Source organism: Hippocampus bargibanti, linkage group LG05 (assembly GCF_051943395.1).
Source record: "Hippocampus bargibanti isolate YZ-2025 linkage group LG05, ASM5194339v1, whole genome shotgun sequence".
In the NCBI taxonomy this organism is placed as follows: domain Eukaryota; kingdom Metazoa; phylum Chordata; class Actinopteri; order Syngnathiformes; family Syngnathidae; genus Hippocampus; species Hippocampus bargibanti.
Window position 1 is genome coordinate 32287868 of NC_142738.1, and position 26147 is coordinate 32314014.

The 26147-nt window shown below is 44.0% G+C and overlaps 1 protein-coding gene and 1 pseudogene across 2 annotated transcripts in view; both read left to right on the forward strand.

Moving 5' to 3' along the window:
* cmip (c-Maf inducing protein) overlaps positions 1 to 26147 on the forward strand; it is a 62682-nt gene that overhangs the window by 20494 nt on the left and 16041 nt on the right. Inside the window, exons 3-11 of the mRNA XM_088995777.1 lie at positions 417 to 467; positions 5883 to 6044; positions 6239 to 6280; positions 10012 to 10074; positions 10231 to 10311; positions 10439 to 10542; positions 11501 to 11605; positions 14460 to 14903; positions 16535 to 16600. Of these exons, the coding sequence (XP_088851903.1) occupies positions 417 to 467; positions 5883 to 6044; positions 6239 to 6280; positions 10012 to 10074; positions 10231 to 10311; positions 10439 to 10542; positions 11501 to 11605; positions 14460 to 14903; positions 16535 to 16600 (1118 nt within the window). The remainder of the gene's footprint in view (positions 1 to 416; positions 468 to 5882; positions 6045 to 6238; positions 6281 to 10011; positions 10075 to 10230; positions 10312 to 10438; positions 10543 to 11500; positions 11606 to 14459; positions 14904 to 16534; positions 16601 to 26147) is intronic.
* Positions 2337 to 5875, forward strand: LOC148898554 (uncharacterized; annotated as a pseudogene). Its single transcript, XR_016114907.1, has 2 exons — positions 2337 to 2719; positions 2882 to 5875. The product of XR_016114907.1 is annotated as an uncharacterized LOC148898554 (transcript).

The following is a 26147-nucleotide window of genomic DNA, read 5'->3' on the forward strand; positions in this document are numbered from 1 at the left end:
TGGAATGTATTGCATTCTAGTGTATTGTAACGCAACATATGAGGCACATCGGATTCTTGGGCACCCTGTGTGCTTTTGATCAAATTGAATACTTGTATTGCTTTTATTTTCCGCACTATAAGGCGCTCCGTCTAATAGTGCGGAAAATAAAGTAGGTCTTTAGTCTATTTACTTGAATACTGAACATTGAAACATGTATAATAAAAATCAGAATGTCAACAAATTAACGTTTTCAGTCCTTGCTGACTTTTATATGCAAATATAAAAGAATGACAAAGTCAAGTTAAGGAATATTCTGTGCCATGGTCTTTCTTGAACGACTTCACATCTATTCCACAAATCCCCGAAGAACCTTTTTCAATTGTTTGGTTTGCTTTCTCTTAAGTCTGTAGCTTTGCTTATGTGTGATCCCGCAGGCTGCTAACAGCTACTTAAGGGACCAGTGGTTTCACTCCTTACAATGGAAGGTATGTATGGTTTTCTGTTTCATCAATAAGATAAGACATCCTGCTGTCACCCGACATCATTTTCACCTTTTCATATATTTCATGCAGGACACTGCAACACTGTGCTTGAATGATTCCTTTTCATTGTTTCATTGTTTCTACCTATATTTCATGTTCAGTCAGACTCCAAAGGGTAAAAGTGAACATTCATAACTCATCAGCTCAAATTCTTCACCACTTTTTCGTGACAATTTTGCTAGCTCAGTGAAAAAGTCCCAATCCAATGTCAAATAACTCCTGAAAAAGCAAATGAAAACATTCAAATTGATCTGTACTTTGTCAAGCATATGAGCAATTTATAAAACCGCAGGCTTTGGAGAGAAAGTCAGAGAGGCCAGACTGAGATTGTTTGGACATGTCCAGAGGAGAGAAAGTGACTATATCGGGAAAAGAATGCTGAGCCTTGAACTTCAAGGCAGGAGACCGAGAGGAAGACCCAAGAGGAGGGTTATGGATGTGGTCAAAATGAAGGTAGCTGGTGTGAGAGAAGAGGATGCACAAAACCGGGTTAGATGGAGTACATTGATTCGCTGTGGCAACCCCTCAAGGGAAAAGACGAAAGGAAAAGCAAGATGAGTAATTTATAAGACCACAGCGACCTGTGGAATTCAGAAACAATACAATATGAAAATTAGAGCTGTCAAATCATGTCCGCAATTCGGATTAATTACACGTTTGTGCAAAAAAAATGTTTTTGGAGCACGACTAACATTGATTGGCTGCCATTATGTTGGACTTGTTTAGCCAAAGCTGATCGGTTCCCATTGGAGTTGGGCAGGCTTAATAATCAGCCGTGATTATGTTACAGTTCTCAGTACATTGAATGGAGAATTAGAATTGCAAAAATGCCCCGACAACACAATTGATAAAGGTAGAATGTTGTGCCGAATTTGTAAGCGAATTTATTTGCTGACCACAAAGTAGCTCAAATTTAGCCTTCCAAATCCATGCAAAGCATAGTCGCGAGTGCAGCAATGTAGTCACAAGGGGACACAAGCCGGTGTCTTATTGTGCCGGTCCCAAGCCCGTATAAATACAGAGGGTTCTGTCAGTCAGGGCATCCAACGTAAAATTTATGACCAAAACAAATATGCGAATCAAACATCTGAATCTCATCCCGGATCGGTAGAGGCCCGGATCAACAAGGACCGTCATTGGCGCTGTTGAACTTCAGGGTGGAAAATGGACTACTGTTGGTCGAAGAAGGAGAGGAGGGATGGTGCCCGTAGGAAAAGAGAGAAATGGAACGCCAAGAGTATAGGACTGAGAGTAGGAACTTTGACTGTAGGAACAATGACAGGTAAAGGTAGAGAGCTGGTTGACATGATGCAGGGAAGGAAGGTAGACATACTGTGTGTCCAGGTGGAAAGGGAGCAAGACTAGATGCTTGGGGTCAGGGTTCAAGTTGTTCTACAATGGTGAAGACAGAAAGAGAAATGGAGTTGGGGTAATCTTGAAAGAGGAGTTTGTTAGGAATGTCTTAGAAGTAAAAAGAGTATCAGATAGAATGATGAGTTTGAAGCGAGAAATTGAAGGTGTGATGTTAAATGTTGTTTGTGGGTATGCCCCACAAGTGGGATGTGAGCTGGCGGAGAAGGAGACATTTTGGTTGGACTTTGATGAAGTCATACAGAACATCCCGAGAAGTGAGAGGGTTGTAATTGGTGGAGACTTCAATGGACATGTTGGCGCAGGAAACAAAGATGTTGAGGAGGTGAAGGGCAGGTTTGGACTCCAGATGAGGAACGCTGAAGGACAGATAGTGGTTGACTTTGCTAAGAGGATGGAAATGGCTATTGTGAATACTTTCTTTCAGAAGAGACAGGAACATATGGTGACCTATAAGAGGGGAGGCAGGAGTGCACTGCTAGACTACATTCTGTATCAACTGTGCCACCTGAATGAAATAAGTGACTGCAAAGTAGAGGTTGGTGAGAGTGTAGCCAGACAGCATAGGTTGGTGGTGTGTAGGATGACGCTGGCAGTGAGGAAGATGAAGAAACCAAAGGCTGAAGTGTGGACAAAATTGTGGAATTTGAAAAAGGAAGTGTTGCATGACACTTAGGAAGGAGTTAAGACAAGCACTGGCAAACTACAGCGAATGTAATCAGAGAGACAGGTCGGAAAGTAGTTTATGTATCAACTAGAGGAACTGTAGACAAGGAGACCTGGTGGTGGAATAGGGAGGTGCAGGAGTGTATACAGAGAAAGAGGTCTGTGTAAGCTCTCAGTCGTACAGGAGTGGTCCATCGATGAGAAGGTTTCTTCAGCCGTCATCTGTACAAAAGTGAAGGTTTCGGACGTTTCGCCTCCTATCCAAGAGGCTTCGTCAGCGAACTAAAGGATGACGGCTGAAGAAACCTACAGAGAAAGAGGTTAGCAAAGAAGAAGTGAGACACTGAGAGGATACAAGATAGTTGACAGGAGTACAGGGAGATACAGCACACAGTGAAAGTAAATGTGGCGAAAGCCAAAGAAGAGGCCTGCGATGAATTGTCCCCTAGGCTGAACAGCAAGGAAGGAAAGACTGATCTTGACAGGTTGGCGAGACAGAGAGACACACAGGGTAAAGACCTGCCGCAGGTTAGGGTGATTCAGGATAGACATGGCAATGTATTAACAGATGCCAGTTGTGTGATGGCAAGATGGAAAGAGTACTTTGAAGAATTGATGAATGAGGAAAATGAGAAAGAACAAAGAGTAGAAGAAGATTAGCAAAGATGAAGTGGGGAGGGTGCTGAAGAGGATGAAGGGTGGAAAGGCACTCAGGCCTGATGGTTTACCAATGGAGGTATGGAAGTGCCTAGGAGAGGTAGCAGTGGTGTTTCTGACTGGGTTCTTCAAAAAGATCTTAGATGGTAAGCAGATGCCTGAAGAATGGAGACGAAGTGTACTGATGCCCATTTTTAATCACAAGGGAGATGTGCAGAGTTGTAGTAGCTACAGAGGAATAAAGTTGATGAGCCATACAATGAAACTATGGGAAAGAGTAGTTGAAGCTCGCCTAAGAGGGAACATTTGTGAGCAGATGTGTCGGTTCATGCCAAAAAAAGTATGGCAGATGCAGTGTTTGCTTTGAGAATCCTGACAGAGAAGTACTTACAAGGTCAGAAGGAATTGTCTTTGTAGATCTGGAGAAAGCATGGGACAGGGTGCCCAGAGAAGAACTGTGGTATTGCAGGAGAAAGTCTGGAGTGACAGAAAAGTATTTCAGAGCGGTGCAGGACATTTATAATGACTGTAAAACAGTTGTGAGGTCTGCTGTCGGTGTAACGGAACAATTCAAGGTGGCGGTGGGACTACACCAGGGGTCAGCTCTGAGCCCCTTCTTATTCGCACTGGTGATGGACAGGCTGACAGACTATGTTAGACAAGAAGGACCCAAATATGAGAGTGACGCTACAGGGAGAAGAGACAAAGAAGGTGGAGGATTTGAAGTACTTGGGGCCAGCTGTCCAGAGCAATGGAGAGTGTGGAAAAGAGGTAAAGAAGTGTGTCCAGGCAGGCTGGAACACCTGGAGAAAATTGTCAGGTGTGATGTGTGATAAAAGGGTTTCAGCTAGGACGAAAGGAAAGGTGTGTAAAACGGTGGTGAGACTAGGCATGATGTTTGGACTGGACACAGTGCCACTGAAGAAAAGACAGGAAACAGAGCTGGAGGTAGCAGAGCTGGATTGAGATGGTTTGGACATGTCCAGAGGAGAGAGAGGGACTATATCAGAAGAAGGATGCTGAGCCTTGAGCTGCCAGGCAGGAGACCAAAAGGAAAGTTTGGATGTTGTCAAAGAGGACATGAAGGTAGCTGGTGTGAGACAAGTGGATGCACTAAACCAGGTTAGATGGATGACACTGATTTGCTGTGGTGACCCCTGAAGGGAAAAAAACGAAAGGAAAAGAAGAAGTCGAGAGTGCAGCCATAGCTATTTAAGCACCGTAAGTGTGAGCAATTTAGCCATAGAAAATATTTTCGACAAACTAAACTCGAGAACAGCACACTTACAATAGAAGTGATTGACGTTTATTTTTGAATACTGTTATTTCTGAAGCATATTATGACAGCACTGTTATTTTAGGATCTGTTTTGTTGATTGTTTATTATCTGAAGTAAGTAAAGTCTTGAGTACTTGTATTGGTCAGAAAATCATTCTTACTGTTTTTGATAAGTTAACCAACGATTGGCTGGCAACTAAGACAGGGTGTCCCCGCCTAGTCACCGAAGATGGCTGGGTTAGGGTCCAATACCCCCCTACGACCCGAATGAGGATAAAGCGGTCTGGGAAATGGATGGATGGATGGATGGATGGATTATAGACTTTCATATATTGTGATCTTGATACATTTTTTCCATTTTAAACTGAATGCACATTTTTTCTTGTTTATTCATGGATAATTTCGAAAATTTGTGATGGACAAGAATCATTAAACTTGGTTAGTCACAGTGGCAATATAGGCTGCCATTCTTAGTTGTTTTCCGGTGAACCCCCGAAATGCCCATGCTTTGCCCATATTAAAAAAAAAAAAAAAAAACATTTGCATTGCCAGGTCACCCATTCGCTCCAGATACCGTCTGGGATTCTTGGGGAGAGGTCAGAGCTGCTTTAAAAAAATACATTCATAAAATGGTGATCTTCACTTTGTTCAAATTAAGATTTTGGTCCTTAAGACTTTATTGTGTCCGATTGAGAATACATATCCAGCAAATGTTTCAGTTGATGGCTGTGGAGGGATAATAATAAACTTTTCTGGGAGCGGTCATGTGGGCGGCGCATGCAAACAATGTGCCTGCTCAGACAACATCAAACAAAGGCTCAGTAAAAAGCTGATTAATTAAGAATTAATTAATTTAATTAATTAATTAAGAATGACTGAAGAGTAACGGTGAGCATGACATCATCTGAATCATTTATCTCACTGTGTTGAATGGCACCCAAATGAACGACCACTGCACGGCACAAATGGGACTTCTGTCATGTTGAAACTGTTGTGTGACAAGTTCTATTCAAAGGAAATAAATGGAGCATTAGTGATTGGTCATGATTGAAATCGGTATTTTATAACATTATTATTATTATTATTATTACATCCTTTCATCACTTTGCTGCTGTGAAATGTAAATGTCTCCACTGCGAGACTAATAAAGGCATATCCAATCCTATTATTATTATTATTATTATTATTATTGGCACCTATTCATTATATATTTGTATGTTAATGATCCCAAAATAAAGAGTCTGGTGTTTACCAAAGCTGTTCATTCCAGGCAGCTACCAACCTTGTATTTTTTTTTTCATTTATTTTTTTCATTTGGACAGCTGGTGGCCGTCTGTACTTGTGCACACACATTTTAATTTTGGTGCTGAATTATTTTCCATGTAGAAAAAAATCTACAAATACTGTAAGGTGTTGACCAATCCAAGCCGCTGGGATGTTGTGCTGAAGGAGATCAGAGCACTCGTGGACATGGCCCTGACCTCACCACTGCAGGACGAGTCCATCCATCAGGCCCCTCTACATATCATCTCGACTTTGCTAGCTGAGGTAGCATTGATCGCGTTTGTCTGGTTGTTTCATTTCCTGTGAAGCGGACTGTTTATCTTGGCAAAGTCACCATAATTCCTTCCTTTGTTTGTTTATTTTTTGTCTTTCTTTCAGTTTTTTCTTTCGTTCATAATGTCCATCTTTCTTCTGAATTTCTGTCATTCATGTATATCTTGTCATCTGTTTGCTCTCAGAACTCTAACCTCAGCCCACAGGATCATGAGAACATCATTGTGGTAAGACCGACAAATTCCCTTTCTTTATTTTGCAGGTACAGTGATACGTCAGTTGACCAACTTTTTGCCTTACGAACATTAAATTTGCGAGAATATAATCTTGGCAAACCAACTAGTTTTTGGGAAACACACGGAGCGCCACAATGGCTGGCGGACTTGTTTTCGGCGGACAAACACCAAAAAAGCGCCTCGGTGGCTGGCAGACTACTTTTCCACACCCACTTTCTTTGAGTGCTCTCAGTGCAGACGTGGTTTGAGTGTAGTACTTTTGCTTTTTTGGGACCGAAAGAGAGCCCACCACAGACTCGTGTTAAGCCGAAGAGGACACAAAAGAAAATTACGGTCAAGCAGAAGAAAGAGATCATCGAAAAACATGAACGACATGTGCGTTTGTGTAACTTAGCGTCCCACTACCAGTATGCTAAGTCGGGAGTTTCTGTTTATCATCCATTGACAACTCCCATCACAAAGGTAAATAAAACTTCTTCTTTTCCTTTGGGCTTATCCCTTCAAGGGGTTGCCACAGCGAATCAGTGTCCTCCACTGACACTGGCTTGTGTCCCCTTGTGGCTACAGAACAACCAACTCTATGAACTTAATAAAGATGAAGATGCTCAGAAAAAGGCTCTCAAACACAATATGCTCATCAGCACAGCAACATTCAAACGAAGCAAAACTACACTCACCATTTGATGACAATGCTCAGATCTTACCGTGAAATGGGCATCTCTTTCCCTACATTCCATCACAAAATAATTGACTTGGTCATTGTGTGAAATTCAGCCATTTTCTATTACAGATGATGGCCACCGGGGGCAGTAGATTACATGTATGCGTTTCATAATGGACATGTATGGATGCGTATGCGTACCATAATGGACAACAGTGCAGTTTATTTCTCTAATTACAATACAATAGGACATTTATTAAACATAAAATAAGGTCCATTTTGTGTAGTTTTAAGGCTTATTTAGTAGAAAATTATGTTTTATGGGGACCTGCGAACGGATTATTCGCATTTTAATGGTTTCCTATTGGAATTTTATGTTTGGAAGACGTGCTTTTCGCCTTAGACACACTGTCTGGAAACTAAGTTCGAAAGCTGAGGTATCACTGTATTCATATTAGCTGTTGGTCAGATTTAGTTTGGACGTACACTTTGAAGATTGCAGTCCACAATTTGTGAACCGTGGTTCATCCTCTGCTACGTTTCATATGATTGGAAGAGGATTCGTGAAGCAAATAAAACAGGCATAGCTGAGTCATCGAACTCAGCGGAATTCAATCATGAATACAAACCAGCAATTTCCCAAATATAAAAGTCCTGCAAAATATACCGATGTGTTTATCACAGTTATTTTACAGTAAGAAAAAAAAGCATTTTGGCGAAGAGGAAGCGTACCCGTACCTACCACTCGTCATCCCCATTAACCCTGTTTTGTGAACTGGGCCACGGGCGTTGATCCACATCCGCATCAAGGCTTTCCTTTGTCAAAGATGTTGGAAAGTAGTGCAGTGGAACCTCGGTTTACGAACACCTTGCCTTATGAACTTTTCGGTTCACGAACGTTAAATTTATGAAAATTAAACCTTGGCATATGCACTACCACACGACCACACGACCGAACAGCGCCACAGCCGGCCTACCTTTCCACACCCCCGTTCTCTGAGTGTACACGTCGTTCGTCTTCAAGGATTTATCACGGATATTTTTGCTGTTATGGGACCAAAAAAGACCCCATTACAGCCTTGTGTTCAGCCGAAGAAGACACAAAAAAAATTGTTGAGGAGAAGAAAGAGATCATTGAGAAACACGAACGAGGTGTGTGTTTGTCTGACTTACCGGCCCAATGCTCAGTCCACCATTGCTACCATCCTTCGGAACAAAGAAGCTATTAAAGGTGCGTGTGTTGCTAAAGGTGTTTCCGTGTTGTCAAAGCAACAGTCTCAGGTAATAGAAGAGGTTGAAAAACTTCTGTTAATTTGGATTAACGAAAAGCAGCTAGCCGGCGATAGCGTGAATAAAGCAATTATATCCAAGAAAGCGCGGCAAATTCACTCTGATATCGTCATGCGGCAACCTGGAAGTTGCCGCATGTTTATTGATGATTTTAAAGCTAGCAACGGATGCAGGAGACGTCTGCAGCATCAAGTGAGATCATCAAGACAATGTTGGCTAAGTGGAATGATGTGCTGGCTTTTATTGAACAGTTCCATTCAGAAAAGACTGTGGCTATGAGAATCATCAACATGATGAATGATCATGTAGTGCCTCAGTTTTGTAAGACCTTCCAAGTCAGAAAGCAACAGGTGTCACTTAAGAGGTTTTTAGTCAGCAAAAATGATAAGGAGTCTCCAAAGAAGCAAAGAAGAGAAGCCACACCGGGGGTTGAGTTACCAACAGTCCATACAGTAAGTCCCTCCCTCCCCACCACCACCTGGCCCCTCCTCCGTCCCACCCCATTCCATCAAGCCATCAACGACAAATCACAAATGATACAATAGCACATTTATTATACATAGAATAAGGTATATTGTGTGTAGTTGTAAGGCTTATTTAGTCGAAAATTACATTTTATGGAGACCTGGGAATGGATCATTCTCATTATAATGGTTTCCTATGGGAAATTAATTTTTGGGATACACACTTTTGCCTTACACACTCTGTCTGGGAACCAATTAAGTGTGTAAGCCAAGGTCCCACTGTACCATATTTTGAAGCCCACTTAAGTCTTAAAATGTGCCAAATAATGTCACCATTTTATTTCGAATCTTTGAGTGGGTGATGACGTAGAAATCTCGTGTTGCGAGGTATCGGGCGGAGCCGCGTGCGTTGCGAAGCTTTGGACGGGGCCACAAGCGAAATCGACCCACGCCTCCAACCGCGCCTCGCAAATGGTTTCACCTGTTTACTCGGCACACGCCTCGGCTCTTCGGCACAGTCGGGCACGTCACTAATGAGTGCTCCGACTGTCTGATGAGATATGATATGTCTGTTTATGTTGAGGAAATGCAAATGGCAACGCACTCACCTGTCAGTGAACATATAGCAATGTGCGAATTGAGCAAGACCACAGACAACGGGCACCTACGAAAAAAACACTCAAACGTCACACAATCAGTGACGCGGAGGAACAGGGCAATCGAGCAGCCGCAAGGATATTTCAGAGTCCAGGGGTCTCAAACACCGGTCCTCGAGGGCCGTTGTCCTACATGTTTTCCAAGTCTCCCTGTTGCAATGCACCTGAGGCTGTGTTGCAACAGGAAGACTTGGAAAACATGTAGGATTGCGGCCCTCGAGGACCGGAGTTTGAAACCCCTGTTTTAGACAAATGCGTGGTTTGTAAGTGGAGGAAGCAGGTGAATGAGCTTTGCCAAGTCAAGAAGATGAAACCGAGTTTCCACTGATCCAAGGCGAGGTTGTGTGAGTGAGCTGACAGACCAAGTAAAGTCATTGATTCATCTTTTATTATCCATGCCTGCGCCCAATAATGTAGTGTGTAGTGTTACGTATCTGTTAAAATCAGAAATGCCAGGTGCAAGTGACAGTGTGCCTCTTAACATGGTGCGCCACATGGTTGCGAAAATACGGCCCATCCTTGGATGGCAAATCCAGGCCTGACTTTGGTCTGCTGTACGCAAGTATTCAAAATGTTGCCATTCTGACATTCCATTGAAATACTATTCTTACCTACACATGTATCTTGGTACGTATTTGTTTATATTTGCAGGCTATTGCACCTCTTCTGGAAAACAACCACCCACCCCCAGATCTTTGCGAGTTCTTCTGTAAGGTGAGGTGTTCCGAAATTGTCACTGCATTGAACTCATTTTTTACAGTCATGAATGTCCAGTCAAATGTGTCATTGGTAATCCCTGTTTTGACTCACTTGGTTGTCATTTGGCGCACTCCGAATGAATGAAAATGGACTTTCCCTGACGTTTTGCAGTATTGTCGTGAGCGACCGCGTTCCATGGTTGTTATCGAAGTTTTCACTCCGGTGGTCCAGAGAATCCTCAAACACAACATGGTGAGTCATTATCCCCCTCAGAGGGTGCAGGAATGATGGCGATTCATTTCTCTTCCCTTCCAGTCCAGGTCCGAATGTGTTGTATTCTGTCAGGTTACGCAGGTTTTGTTTTCTGTGTGCTTTGCAGGATTTTGGAAAATGCCCTCGACTGCGCCTCTTCACTCAGGAGTACATCCTGGCACTGAACGAACTAAATGCGGGAATGGAAGTTGTCAAGAAGTTTGTTCACAGGTGAGAAATACGAATAGCTAAACTCAATTTTACACTGCAGTGGGGTCAGTAAATTAAATATTGACTGAGTTTATCGGAAGATGGCTTATACTGACTTCCACGCTATTCGGTATAATTAACAGAATCACGATAGAAGTCTATATAACAATGAGAAAACTACTATCTTAGCCTACAAAGTTCAAAATGGTAAAACTTCAGCATAGGAAATAGGTCTGTTCCATGTTTTTCCCTCTCGAAGCCTTTCATGCACCCCGTAACCTGATATGATGATAAGCTCTCCACCATAGTACCGTATTTTCCGGTGCACCTAAAAGCCTTGATTTTCTTCTAAAGATGACCCTGCGCCTTATAGGCCGGCCGGTGCGCCTTATATGACAAGTCATATTGAGCCACAACAGGTCTCGCAACTACTGTCAGCAGCCACCGACTCCATTTCGCCCTGTACAAGAAGTAATGCGTAACACCTGCCTCTACTGTAGCGCCTTATAATGTGATGTGCCTTGGAAGAAAAACTTTTATATATTTCTATCTTATATTTGGAAGACTTTTTTTATTCATTGAACGTGCCCTTGTAGTCTGGTTATATGGAAAAGGTTTGAAAATACCCCATTCGTTGGGGGTGCGCCTTACACGCCGCCGCGCTTCAAATACCGGAAAATACGGTAACCGCTGTCTCTGAAAGGGTTCATCGTACCGTACAGTGATGAACCTCTCTTTATTTTTGTGAATGCTAAAATGTGAATGCTAAAATGTTACTTAAAACATGACCAATGTAGTGAATCAAATGTTTTTTACTGTGCGTTAGCGTCAGTTTGAGCCCTGTAATTGGCGCCATTTTGAATTCCATCACTGTCACGGAGGGGAATGTGTTTTTGTGATTTGACTGTATTCATCTAATTGATGTGAACTTTGACATTATCATGACCATGTTTTGGCCGTACTGTATACTGTGTTGCAGCATGCATGGGCCAACGGGGCAATGCCCGCACCCACGTGTCCTGCCAAACCTGGTTGCAGTATGTCTCGCGGCCATTTACTCATGTTATGAAGAATTCATTAACAGGTTCGTTAGACGTGCGCACACACACACACACACACACACACACACACACACACACACACACACACACACACACACACACACACACACACACACACACACACACACACACACACACACACAGTCAGTTTCTACCTCCTTTCCTCTGCATGATTCGATTTGCTGAGGTTCCGTTACTCTTATATGAGATGTTGAGCCTGAAGGTCTCCATCCAAAAAATCAAATGCCTACAGCTCATACTTATGAGGGCTGTTGGCATAACACTTGAGAATGCGCATAATCGTTTCTCGCGGAAATTCATGTGATTGAAATTTACATTTCTGCTCAACTTAATAACAAACTTCACTTACACCGACGTAGTAATTTCTCTCTCTTTCTCTTTCATTCGCTCTGTGAACAATCCTACAGTCTGTCTTACAGGTAATTATTTAAACTTGAATTATATTTACATATTCGTTTTTAAGACCACGGGTCAAATTGTTGTTTTTTTTTCTTCTTATTCAGAGATGCAAGTTAACTTTTCTTGATACATTTTTGTAATGATCCCAAATTCGCTATTCTTTTTCCTCGATCACATCAGATTTTCATCATGTATTATTATTATTATTATTATTATTATTATTATTATGATCAACGGTGATCAAGTGGTTAGCATGTTGACTTCACAGTGCGGAGGCCAGGCTTAAGCCCAGCTCTTTCTGTGTGGAGTTTGCATGCTCTCCCCGGGGTTGTGTAGGTTTTCTCTGGGTACTTCGATGTCCTCACACATTCCTAAAATACTGTAGATGGTAAGTTAATCAATGAAAAGGTTTCTTCAGCTGTCATCTGTACTTATTTGAAGGTGTCGGACGTTTTGCTTCTCATCCAAGAGGCTTTGTCAGCAACCTTCAGTTGGGAACGGATTATTCTCATGTTAATGGTTTCCTATGGGAAATTAATGTTTGGAAGACACACTTTTCACCTTACGCACACTTTCTGGGAACCAATGAAGTTTGGAAGCTGAGGTATCACTGTAGATATATTGGGCCAGAGCTACCAGCAAATGTTAGTTCACTGACAAAGCCTCTTGGATGACAAGCGAAATATCCGACACCTTGAAAGAAGTACAGATGACGAAACCTTTTCATCGATGGACCACTCCTTTACGGCTGAGAGCTTACACAGACATGGTAGGTTCAGTGATGTCTCCAAATTGTCCCTAGCTGTGAGTGTGAGAGTGAATGGTTGTTGGTCTGTGCGTGCGAATGGCTGGCGACCAATTCAAGGTGTACCTCGCCTGCTGCCAAAAGACAGATGGGATAGGTTCCAGCACGAGTCTGTCATACTTACACTTGTGAGGATAATCAGTTTAGAAAGTGGATGGGTGGAAAATATCAAGTTTCATCTCCGCAAGACGACAGTGGTGAAATGACCTGACTTCATTCTCGAGAATAACTACTGTAAAAGAATGAAAAGGTTTCTTCAGCCGTCATCTGTACTTTTTTGAAGGTGTCGGACGTTTCGCTTCTTCTCCAAGAGGCTTGGTCAGCGAACTAAGGTCTTGCTGGTGGTTTCGGCCTTATATATATATATCCCTACTGTCCAGACGTGGCGGTGCCGGACTCTGCTATGATTGGTCCCTGCTCTCAGGTTGGGGGGAGCAGAGGACTACTCCCTGCGGCTCCACTGATTACTTCTATTGTCTTTTGTTTTTGTGATATGGCATGCCCACAACATGGAAATGCTGAGCAAATCAAAAGCTAGCGATAGAAATGAGCCAAATAGGACCTGGTTATGAAATGTTTGTCATCGCTGTGATGTGCCCTCGATGGTGGCATCAGATAAGCAATGAAGAATTTGGGAAATATTGCTTGCAAAGGAGGACCTCTTTAAAAAGATTGTCTACGAAGGGCAGAAAGCAGTATTCATGGACAGCGAGACAACCGCTTAATAGGTGTCGATAATTTTTGTCCTTTCTCATTTTGCTTCCACTACTCTTGTTTGTCCTGCATCTGCCTTTCCGATGCACGACTGAAAAGATACAAAGTAGGCCAGCGCAATTCCTCTCAGGTTTGGTACATCACACGACGCACGCTAAATGAAACACTTTGCAACTGTGCAACATGGAAAATCCTGGTTTTGCCCCTTTTGTCGATTTGTGCCTATGTCTGTTTGTCCTTAGTAACAGGCCCTAAGGAGTGTGAGTCAAGTATGTTCCATGAGGCATGGCGCTGATGAAAAGACAGCTCAAATGCTGTAAGCGCACAGTCAGCGTCATCGGCATTGCCCCTGTCAACATCTTTCACCCCAGAGAACCCACCTTTGTTGTTTTTTTCTTTTTTCTTTTCCATAACACCAATCCTCCAGGGTACAGTACTTATGGCAGCCAGTCTCCTGGCTCAATTGCCTCATCTCATAAAATCTGTTGTTAATGCAGCATGTGCTTATGTTCATTGTTGGAGGTGACCGTTGCCATTTTGTCGTGTGACAACCCTCCCCCCTGCCCTGCCCTACCCTATAACCTACCCTACCCTACCCTACCTTACCCTACCCTACCCTACCCTCCCCTACCCTCCCCTACCCTACCCTACCCTACCCTACCCTACCCTACCCTACTCTACCCTACCCTACCCTACCTTACCCTACCCTACCCTACGCTACCCTCCCCTACCCCACCCTACCCTACCCTACCCTACCCTACCCTACCTTACCCTACCCTACCCTACCCTACCCTACCCTACGCTACCCTCCCCTCCCCTACCCTACCCTACCCTACCCTACCCTACCTTACCCTACCCTACCCTACCCTACGCTACCCTCCCCTCCCCTCCCCTACCCCACCCTACCCTACCCTACCCTACCCTACCCTAACCTCCAGTCGAGACAACTCTCCAAGCTTGAAGGAGATCAGAAACGGCTGTCAGCAGCAGAATGAGCGCAAGCCTCCGATGCCTCTCCGCCTGCTGCGCCCGGAGCCTCCAATGCCACCGACCACCACTCTGCTCCCCCTCTCCGCCAACCCCGCATCTTCTCAGCCATCTACTCCCGCGCCCCCCAACCCGCCACCATCTATCCCCATCTGCTCTCCAACACCGAGCCTGCCCCTCTCCCCGCCTCCGTCTGTTGTCAACTCGAGTGAGATCCTGGTGGAGTTGGAGCGCAACAACAACTGCGCCAACACAAAGCGCAAGTGCCGGCACGACAGTGAACCCAACCTCATCGATTGTCTCCTGGTCAGCCCAGCCGTCAACACTTTGTCCATCCAGCTGCCCGCTCAGGCCGACCGTGTACTTGGGTGCTTCGCTGTCATCCTCAAGATGCTGTGAGTCTTGCAATCATCTTGCTGACAGTTGCGCAACACATGCAGGCTCTCACTCGTCAGGTAGTCATTTAGCACATAGTCCAATGCTATGAACTCATTCGCTGACAGACGATGTGCAAATATGTGTCCACTGCAGTGCCAGGGTTTTTGTCATTTTCACTGAAGTTGCGGGATCCGCAGAAGATTGAGTTTTAGGAGGACGTAACTATTCAACGCAGCGTAAGAATCCTTAGACCAGGGGTCGGGAACCTGTGGCTCGCAAGCCATAGATGGCTCTTGATGATTGCATCATAAAACTAAACTTCTTGCTTTTCGCTGTTCATTTCCTGTTTGTGCTGTAGTACATTTAAATTTTACTACTTACAAACAAATACATCTAATAAATAGAATCTGCCTCTGTATTTGTGAAGAACTGGTAAGTGGGGTCTCGCAAATTAGACTCTGATTTTCAAGGTCATCCGAGGGCTTCAACAGGGATGAGAATTTTTCCGGCGATTGGCGGATTTACGACTTTTTCAGACCAAACTGACCAGATCAAACAAAATATGTATTATGGCTTTTTTTGCTGTTCATTTCCTGTTTTGGCTTGTGTTGGCGGAAAACGCAATTTTGATTGGATGATGCTGACGCCGGTTGGCGGAAAGCGCCATTTTGATTAGATGCCGTTAAGGTCGAAGCAGGTAAACGCCCCCTTTTGAAGAAGCGGTCAAGTAAAAAAATTAAATGAAAAAAAAGGGTTGACTGGACGGAAGGATTCGACATTGTGGAGAGATAAGGTTCTGATTCTAATTTGCAATGAAACAATACCATCGGTGAAAGAGTCCAATGTCAGTGGCACTATGACAAGCCCCATGCTAACGTTAGCATCAATATACTACCGTGAGAGGCAGCTGAAAGCAAGTGTGCAGGCTAGCTAGCAGTAACTGCGCACGGCATACGATATATGCGTGTGTCCCTGCCCGGCCCCGCTTTTTCTTTTTTCAGACTTTTTTCTCATTTGTCATTCTCATCCCTGGCTTGGAAAGTGTTTCAAAATGTCTACACCTGCAAAGATAATAATGCTCAGACTGTCCGAAAATAGCAGAGACAAACTGTAATTTAGCAATGACAGAAGCGGCGTGACAATAACGAGTGACAAATTGATGATGACAGATTTGGTCGGCTTGAAATGACAACATGCTGACGATGATGGACGGTTGGCTCTAGAGAATGACGAATGACACCCGGCAACATTTATTGACCTCTGATTATCCATCTCGGTACATTGTATTCCCTACCCACGATATAGAGTTGCTTCGACGCAGTGAACGTGATATATTGGTTGATCACACAATGCCAAAGCGGACCTCCGCTCCTGTGTGACTTTCTTTGAAAGTCCTGTTACCACATTGAAGAGATGGGCCCTTCACGAAGCTTCTTCACTTGTTAGCTATTTTTTTGTTTTACTTTGCTCACATCATCTCAGCAGCTCATGTTTAAGCACATCTCTTGCCTTTGCACCCAACCCACAAAACTCATTTTATCTTTGATCCGCTAATGACTGTGTGTGTGTGTGTGTGTGTGTGTGTGTGTGTGTGTGTGTGTGTGTGTGTGTGTGTGTGTGTGTGTGTGTGTGTGTGTGTGTCTCTCAGGTCTGATTACGATGACTGGAGACCTGCGTTGGCCAGCCTGTTGCAGCCCATCCCATTTCCAAAAGAGTGAGTCGTCACACACATTGAAAGTGACACGTGTTAGGTTAGAATATTACAGGCTAGTATTAGCATTTTACGGTTATCTTTAAAATGGTAAATATTATGAACGGAATGAAATATTGACCTTATTGCGCAAGGTTGTAAGCTAACAATTGGCATGTTGGTTGTGAGAGAGATCACCAAAGAAGCCGGCAAGTTACTCACAGATTCCTATTCCTAACAATACAGAATTCTGGGTCTCAGCTCCCTGACACAGAAAATATGCGTGTGCCCCAAATCAGCAAGAGAGAAGAAAGACAAAGACTAAGACTGAGCAGCCTAGATTTAAAGGTGCACCACATGCATATTCAAATTTGGCTCAAACAAAGAAATCAGCAGTTGATTGGATGCCACTCCTCTGATGTCGTCATCCTTTTGGCGGGATGTCGCGGAGACGTCTCGAGTTGCTCCTGCCAGGTCAGCTTTTGGTCAGGTCGTAACCTTTCACCTCCTTTGTGCAGTGTTGGCTAAGTTGTAACTTTTCCTCTCCTTTGGGTGATACGAATCAGCTGACCCCTTGACCTCCTGGTACCTGAACAAACACAACTCCGACACCCGTTCCACATCCGCTCCCTCACCCATCCACCGAAACCAGAGCACCGTTGATACTGATTAACTCGCTATTTTAATGTTCATTCTACAATGTTTAAAATGGCTCACTAAATGTATTTATTTCCTTCACACGTCAGCATGTTGTTGCCAAGTAATTTAGTGCTCAAGTTCATTTTTATGTTATCGAGGTGTCACCATTTCAACTTTGTATATGTTGCGCTCTCCACTATAGTAAGGGAGATACGGTGTTGTGGGATCCAGAAAAAAACCACAAGACAAGCAATGTGATAGGTCTTGACTCAACAGTGGTTTACTTCGAATGCCCCGATCTAATGCAAACGTACGCGCACAACAATTTCCGGTCCAACGATCTAAATCGGTCCGACACGAAACATGAACCGAAGCAGGCGTTCCATGTTTAAATAAACATTTTCGATATATATCATTTGTAAACCAATAGAACTACGCGAATGTAACCAAAATAGGAAATACGATAATTTACAACCTGTCACATACTCCCCCTCAAAATAGATGTTGTCCCCAACATATGTACTAGTAAATACATAAATACGCTGGACGACGTGCCCAAAACAATGACGCACGGTATTATGAACTGCATCCAAATATGAACTATAATAATGAACAGTTTACAGACTGGAACTCTTTTCATACATTCTGTTTACATTATAACAATCAACAATTCACAGACTGGAACTCTTTTCATACATTCCGTTTTACTTATACAGGGCTCATCGGGGTCTTCTTGTTTCCATCTCACTGTTCTATTAAACCGAAGTGTCGATTAACCATTTCTGTAGTATTTCGTGGCATAATAGGGGTGTGCGCCATACATCCAAGGCATTGTCTGTCCACCATGATATGGTACTGTCCCTACATTGTAGCAAGATGGCGAACCAAGGCGATCATACGTGAATACCTTGGGTCTCCTGTGTTCTCTTCGTGGCCGGTGATTTCCCCCAATATCAGGATTACTGGGGGGTGGCTGGGGAAAAGGGGGACACACTGTCACAGGTGGATCATTTTCCGGACCAATGTTGCCCTCCTGAGATTGGTCAACTTCCGCAGCTCCCGGCTCCGTCCCCGGCAGTTCATTCCCCAGTTGATTGTCATCATGGTGGGTTGTCTCCACAAAGCTCACGTCCCGCGGTTCTGGTGAGTCTGGTCGGGTGCTCTGGCGATGCAACACTGGATAATACTCATCCTCCTCATCATCCTCTTCCGGATCCATTTCCGGCATCTTGTTCGGTCGTTGCCGAGTGGACTTTTCCTTGGACTGGGACTGTAGTGAAGTCTCTAATGGCAAATGATCACATGGCAGCAAGAGATTGCGGTGGAGTATCCTAGATCTGCCCTTCCCCCTCTCAGGTTTCAGCTCATAAACTGGAATGTCTTGGCTGACTTGACGAACCACTGTATGAACAACATCCTCCCAGTGGTTTCTCAGTTTGCCTGAACCTCCACGTGGGGTTAAGTTTCGAACCAGAACACGATCACCGGGCAACAGGGTAGAATACTTTAGTTTACTGTCATATAGTCTCTTACTCCTGGCAGCAGCTTTGTTTTTATTTTCTTGCGTGATCGCATACGCTTCCTCCATGCCCTGTTTCCACTTCTTCACATAGTCCTTCTGGTTGGTTTCACCCTGGTTCGAGTCTGGATTCAAACTAAACAACATATCAACTGGCAAACGTGGTGAACGTCCATAAAGTAAGTAAAAAGGTGAGAACCCTGTCACCTCACTTTTGGTACAGTTGTAAGCATAAACGAGTTTGTTTAGTGAGTCTTTCCAGTTACTCTTTTGTTTCTCTGTCAGTGTCTTTAACATCTGGATCAGTGTTCGATTAAATCGTTCAACTTGTCCATTTCCCTGTGGATGGTAGGGGGTTGTCCTTTAACCCGCAACCCCACAATATTCCTTCAGTTGAGCAAAAAGTTGATTTTCAAATTCACCACCCTGATCATGGTGAATTCGAAGGGGGAACCCAAACTTTAAAGCATAGTCATTAAAGATTTTGTCTGCCGCTGTTTTGCCAGCTTTGGACGTTGTAGCATAAACTTGAGCGAAACGTGTAAAATGGTCTACTAGCACAAGCACGTATTCATAACCACCCTTACATTTGTCAAGATGCAAAAAGTCAACGGAGACAAGTTCAAAAGGCTGAGTAGTCACAATATTAGTAAGAGGGGCTCTGGTCTCACGGTTGGGCTTTTTGTGTTTTAGGCACACACACTCTCTCAGTACATAGTCCTCTATTTCTTTTTGCATAAAGGGCCAGTAAAAACGATCCCTTACAAGGGAAAGAGTCCTTTCTACACCATGGTGGCCCATTTCATCATGCAGCTCTTTTAACACTGTCACCTTGTGTTTTTCAGGAAGCAGTAGTTGGGTTCTGTTTGCCGTTTTTCTGTACAAAACACCTCTGTCATTAAAGTGTAGCTTGTCCCATTCCCTCACAAGACAAACAGCTTGAGGACAATGCTTTCTTAGTTCAGTACCTAGCGGTTTCGTCTCCGCCAGTTTGTATCTAATAATATGTCCTATAATGGGGTCAGTCTCTTGATCTAACTTGATCTGTCCAACAGTCAATGGGGCTATCGGTGTGTTTAGTGACACCTCGGCACACATAGCTGAGATTCCCATAGACCAAGCTGCACTAGACTCGTTCTGTTGGTCAACCGCTTGTACGGCAGCACTCACAGCATCATACGACATTTCTTTTGTACATCCTTCCATATATGTTACCATATCAAGGGGCATCCTAGATAAACTGTCTGCATCAACATTTTCCTTACCGGGACGATATTTAACAGTAAAATTAAAATCAGAAAGTTCTGCGACCCACCTGCACCCAGTTGCATTTAACTTAGCAGTCGACAGTACATACGTGAGTGGATTATTGTCACTATACACAGTGAAGAATGGTGCATAGTACAAATAATCACGAAACTTGTCTGTGATCGCCCACTTAAGCGCCAAAAATTCCAACTTGCCCGAGTGTAAATTATAATTCTTCTCAGCTGCAGTTAATGTCCGAGAGCCATAGGCTATCACGCGAAGTTTGCCATTTTGTCTTTGGTACAACACAGCACCTAAACCCCGGTTAGAGGCATCTGTATGCAAAATGAAAGGATGCGCGAAGTCAGGAAAACCTAAAACTGGTGGTTGAACTAAACAGTCTATTAGCTGCTCTAACACTGACTGATGCTCATCACCCCACTCAATACGTGTGTTGGAAGACACACTGTTATGTCTCACTTTCCATTTTTGTCTTTGATGCTGCTGAGTCTCAACATTCAGAGGGGCTTTAAGCAAAGCATACAAGGGACTAGCGATACAAGAGAAATCTTTGATGTATTGCCTATAATAGCTTAATAGTCCCAAAATGGCTCGAAGCTCACCGACAGTGCCTGGCTGCTTGTTTTTCAGGGCACGCACTGCTGCTGTATCTGCCGGGTCCATTCTGCTCCCCTCAGCAGAGACAATCCTGCCGAGGTACCTCACTTCCGGCTTAAAGAGGTCACACTTTCGGGCTTTGAGTTTTATTCCATTTTCCCTGAGACGTCGCAACACTCGTCTGACGTCCTCAACGTGGTTGTCAAATGTCCCGCTGAAAACAAGAATGTCATCAAGATAGGGGACACATATTTCGTCCCGTAACCCCTCCAGACATTGTTCCATACACCGCTGGAACGCTGCTGGTGCATTCATGAGTCCAAACGGAATTCGAATCCATTCATAAAGGCCCCAAGGGGTCACGAAGGCAGTCAGGTGTCGGCTCCCTTTGGACATGAACCCCTGGTGGTATGCTTTGCCTTGGTCCAGCAGCGAGAAGATGGTGTTACCCCCAAGGCTATCCACCACGTCCTGTACCCGTGGGATGGGGTGCCGGTCAGGGTGTGTTTTCCGGTTCAGCTCTCTGTAATCAATACATAAGCGCAGTGTACCATCTTTTTTCCTGACACAGACGACAGGGGATGAGTAGGAGGAAGTGGACTTTTCCACCCACCCCTGCGCTATCAAGTCCTGTAAATAGTCTTTCACCTCTCTGTACATTGGCTTTGGGACAGACATATATGTCTTTGAAACAGGCTCAGTGTCTTTCAACAAAATGTCCATTTGTAGGTTTTCCACACACCCTATGTCGTCGTCCGATTTTGAAAATGATGCCGATTCCTCTCTCAACATCTGCTGAACGGTCTTTCTTTTATCTTCGTCCAAATGAGAAAGATCTATTGGGGGGTCCCACTGCTCACTGAGAGCGATGGTGGTATTCTGGACATGGACCTCATTGACAACCACTGAAGGAAGGTCCCTTTTAAATATGTTAGCTGGGTAGACAGACCCTACCGACTGCACTGTACCAATAATAGCCTTTACTGGAAACCTAATATCATGATTAGTAGGGTTCTGGACACTAACAACTATCCTAGGGATGGAACCTGCCTTAACTGAGACCAACGAGTCACAAAGCTCGAGGCCATCTGGCCACTGTGGGTTTTCACTTGGCTCAAAAACCAATGTAACATCTTCCTTAAAGGGCTTAGCCTGTACTTTGCATGGAATAATAAGTGAGCTATGCCTGGCTATAGTGAATCTCTCATTTGTTGTTTTTACACGGTACTCATGTGCTTGTCCCAGACTAACTGCTTTTATGAAAGTGGCAGCTTTATTGCGCTTAAGGTGGGGAAAAGCTAGTCTAACCGATTTCAAGAGCTTTTCTGTATCCCCTGTTTGTGACTCATTAGAGAGGCTATCTAACACAAGACGCTCAATGACATTAAACCCTATGATAGGACACTGTTGCTGGTCACCTTTTAGTACTAATACTGGTACAAGTAGCCCTGGATCATTAGCACCAAGTTTAAATGATATCTCAAGCCATCCTACATAAGGCATATCCGTTCCATTAGCTGCCACAATATTGAGAGTGTTATCAGGGTCAATAAGTTCATTCACATTTTTCAATGACACGTCAGGTAAGTTTGTTTGTTTCCATAACTCATCTACAGCACACACCTGGGACCCCGAGTCCCAGAGTGCTTCAACCCTTTTGTTACCCAAAAAGCACCGAATAAGACATTTCTTTCCCACTAACTCCCTGACCGAAGGTAATTTGCCACACTGGTTCTTATCTGTACGCTCGACAAATGACTGCTTATGTCTCTTCTGAACGGGGCCACGTGTGTGGGGCTTACATTCCATTTTCATAGCACCACTGTAACACTGGGACCTATCTGTCTCTGTGGTCACACCATGTCCCACTGGAGTAACCCTTTCTAGTTTAAAGCATGGTTCCTAGCTGAGTTCTGTGCTTTGCAGCCTGCTCTGAAATGTTCACTACTTCCACATTTAAAACAGTGCTGACAATATTCTTCACCTGTCTGAATACAAGAATAACACCTGGGCTGAGGGCGACGGGGCATGTAGTACTGCGGAGGGGCGAACCGCTGCTGGAACTGTGCTGCCCCCCTCATCGGCCTGGGCCCTGGTGCTGGGTGGTACTGCTGAAGAGCTGATGGGGAGTGCTGGGTGTAGTAGTGCCTGGCTGGTGGATCTACCTGATATTGTGAAGGTGGAGTGAAGGCGACCTGTTCAGGGTAGTGGTCAGGCAGGCGTTCAGGTCCCCCGCTGGTGGGCTGAGAAGTGGCTGTTGGTTTCTGAATAGTCTCTTTGATCTGGGACACTTCTGCACGCAGCTCTTTTAACAGCATCATCTCTGACCTCATCTCTTTGATCTCTGAAAGGAGTTCATTCGGCACAGTAACAGTATTCTGCTTTAAGACTGTCTTCTTCCCAATCGGGACTGGTGTGTCATCTACCTGGACAGTGTTCAGCGTTGTCACCCGTGCAGCAGCATTTTTCTTTTTTTCCTGTCGCTCTTTTTCATTTGCACATGCCATGTTTAATTTTTCTAACAGTACTTCATCTGATGTGGTGGTTAGCAGGAGGAAAGGTTGCATGTCACTCTTTACATTGTCACTCTGTAACCCCGTCAGAACTGTGTGCAGGAATAAACTCTGGATCAACGTGGGATCATACTTCACCCCTGATTCAGCTTCTTGAGATGCAAAAAGAATCCTTTGACGAAGATCCATTGCACGCAGTAGAAATTTCTGTGGGGACTCTTTATTAGTCTGCACTTCCGATGAGAGCTGCTTGTACAACTCAGTGGCTCCTCTCTCTTGATAGTGAGATCGGAGAATTCTTCGTAAAGAAGTTAGGGTAAGATTTTCTTTCCCTTCGAGGTAGCTTCTCAACTGCAGACCTGGTGTTATGGCACGAACCACTGCATCGATGATCTCATCCCCCTGGTAGCCTTTACTGAGCCCACTTTCTATCTGTCTGACCAAATTAGGAAATGTGAGTTTATCTTTTTGTCCGAGTTCACCTATTTGTCCAGATATTTTGAAATCTTTGCGCCAGGGGGCAGTGTCTGGGGGCACTATGCTTCTCTTTCGCACTGCATCCCGACCTTTTTCACTTGGTTTGGCTATTCCTGGTTCAAAATCTTTTATACTTTCAATCAAGTCCTTTATACGTAGCAAATCTGACATTCCTCCATCTTCTAGCTCTAATTCAGCTCTTTCAATGTAGGTTGACACCATATTAATTAGTTGGCCTCGAGTCTTTCCTGTAAGTTGCTCTCTTTCCAGTCCAGATATTTGGATTTCAGCACATAACTCTGACAACTGTTGAAAATTCAGTCCAAATAACTTGCCTTTGATGTCCAACTGTAATTCCTCTAACGCCATTTTCGAGAGGGTAGACGCAGTTCAGCTGGCCGGATTCACTTCAAAGTCTTCCAGTGCCCTCTAGTGGTGGCTGTACGCACAGAGATGCAACTAGAGCACATGTAGAAACAAACCAGTAAACGGCGACGCCACTCCGACTGGGTTGATTGGGGATATTCGGCGCGAGCTTCTACCCACGGCGAGTAGACAACACTCGAACGCAAATATCCCAGCGGTGCCTCCAAAATGTTGCGCTCTCCACTATAGTAAGGGAGATACGGTGTTGTGGGATCCAGAAAAAAACCACAAGACAAGCAATGTGATAGGTCTTGACTCAACAGTGGTTTACTTCGAATGCCCCGATCTAATGCAAACGTACGCGCACAACAATTTCCGGTCCAACGATCTAAATCGGTCCGACACGAAACATGAACCGAAGCAGGCGTTCCATGTTTAAATAAACATTTTCGATATATATCATTTGTAAACCAATAGAACTACGCGAATGTAACCAAAATAGGAAATACGATAATTTACAACCTGTCACATATACTAATCTTTGAGAATTGTGGCCATGTTGTGGACTTGCTTGGACAAACCCATCAGACAAAGGTAGGTCCTACTGTACTTGCTGGCAATGGAAAGGTGGTGAGGTGGAGCCTGTTCAGCTGATTTGCAGGGTACGATATCGACTGGACAGAAGGCACCCGTTTGCACTTACAGTCTCAAAGCGTGATTTAAGGGGTTTGATTAACCTGGCATTCTTGTTTTTGAAATGTAGTAGAACTCGAGAGAAAACCCAAGCAACCACAAGAGTATAAAAAATAAGTCAATTAATTACATTAATTTCATAAGATCAGAGCATTGTCATCATTTTGTGTTTGGGAGTTTTTTACTGAGCGAGTTGCTTGTTCTGTAGCCACAAAGGGACATAAGTCTTCTTGTGCCGGTCCTAAGCCCCGATGAATACAGAGGGTTGTGTCAGGAAGGACATCCGACGTAAGAGCTTGGCCAAAACAAACATGCGGATCAAACCTCTAAAGATGGAGGACACTGATTTTCTGTGGCGACCCCGTCAAGGGAAAAGCTTGCCCAAAGGAAAAGAAGAAGAAGATTTACAATACTTTTTCATTCATGCCTTGAAATATGAGCAAGCCATTTTTTTGAAACAAGACCTGTGATTTGGCCCCTTTTTTAATTTTTGCTCAGACTTGCGACTGTGTCGTATGGTGGCATTGCACTCATCTCACTTGTCACTGAACAGTAGTGGGAAACAATTCTTCAGCAAAGGGGCTTTTAGCCGTTTACGTCACTCCCGTTTGAAGTTTACAGTCAATGTAAACATGAAACAAAGAATTTGATGCCTTTCGAGGAAAAGGTTTCTTCAGCCATCATCGGTGCTTCATTGAAGGTGTCAGACGTTTCGCTCCTCATCTGAAGACCTTCGTCAGCTGGTAGCCATGGCCCTATATCCCTAATGGACAGAGTTGGCCCTGCCAAACCTTTGCTCTGATAGGTCCCTGTGCCCATCCCCTGCTTTGATAGGTTCCTGTGCCGGACCCTTGCACTCTCAGGTTGGGGGAGCAGTGGACCACTCGCTGAAGCCAATCGGTTTGCCTCTATTGGTCTATCCCTTTTTTTCTGGTTTTACCTCATTAGCATGACTAAGCCTACGTGGTATCGGCCTCAGAAGTCTATTGTAAGCACGGACTAAATTAAACCTTCAACCACCATGACCATTCATTGCAGGGTGTTGCTGTTGGACAAAAAATAGCTTCTTTGACTCCCCTTTCAACGCATCTATTTTCTTTCGCTAAGATTTGAACCTCAGTGTCGTGTGGTCGAGTGGTTGCTTGCTTTTAGGTGCCGATGTAGCCACAGAAAAAGGTGTGCCGCCCTTAATCAAATGAAATGATTTCATCGTGATACAAACGGTTTAATTCTGGACATTCTATTAATGTTCTTACTTTGATATTTGTGGCATGGGACAATATATGAAAACACATTTTCATGGTAGGCTGGATCAGAAAAAACAGCATTGTCATTGATTTCAATGAAAATCTATCAAGTGTAAAAAGAATATTTTGATTTATAAGAACAAATGTATCTTGTTATATTTGTTCTGCTGTCAGACAACCGATCAAGCCATTTTCTCGTTTAACAACCACATGAACTGTGATGCAAATTAGTACCGGTACATAACGTTGGA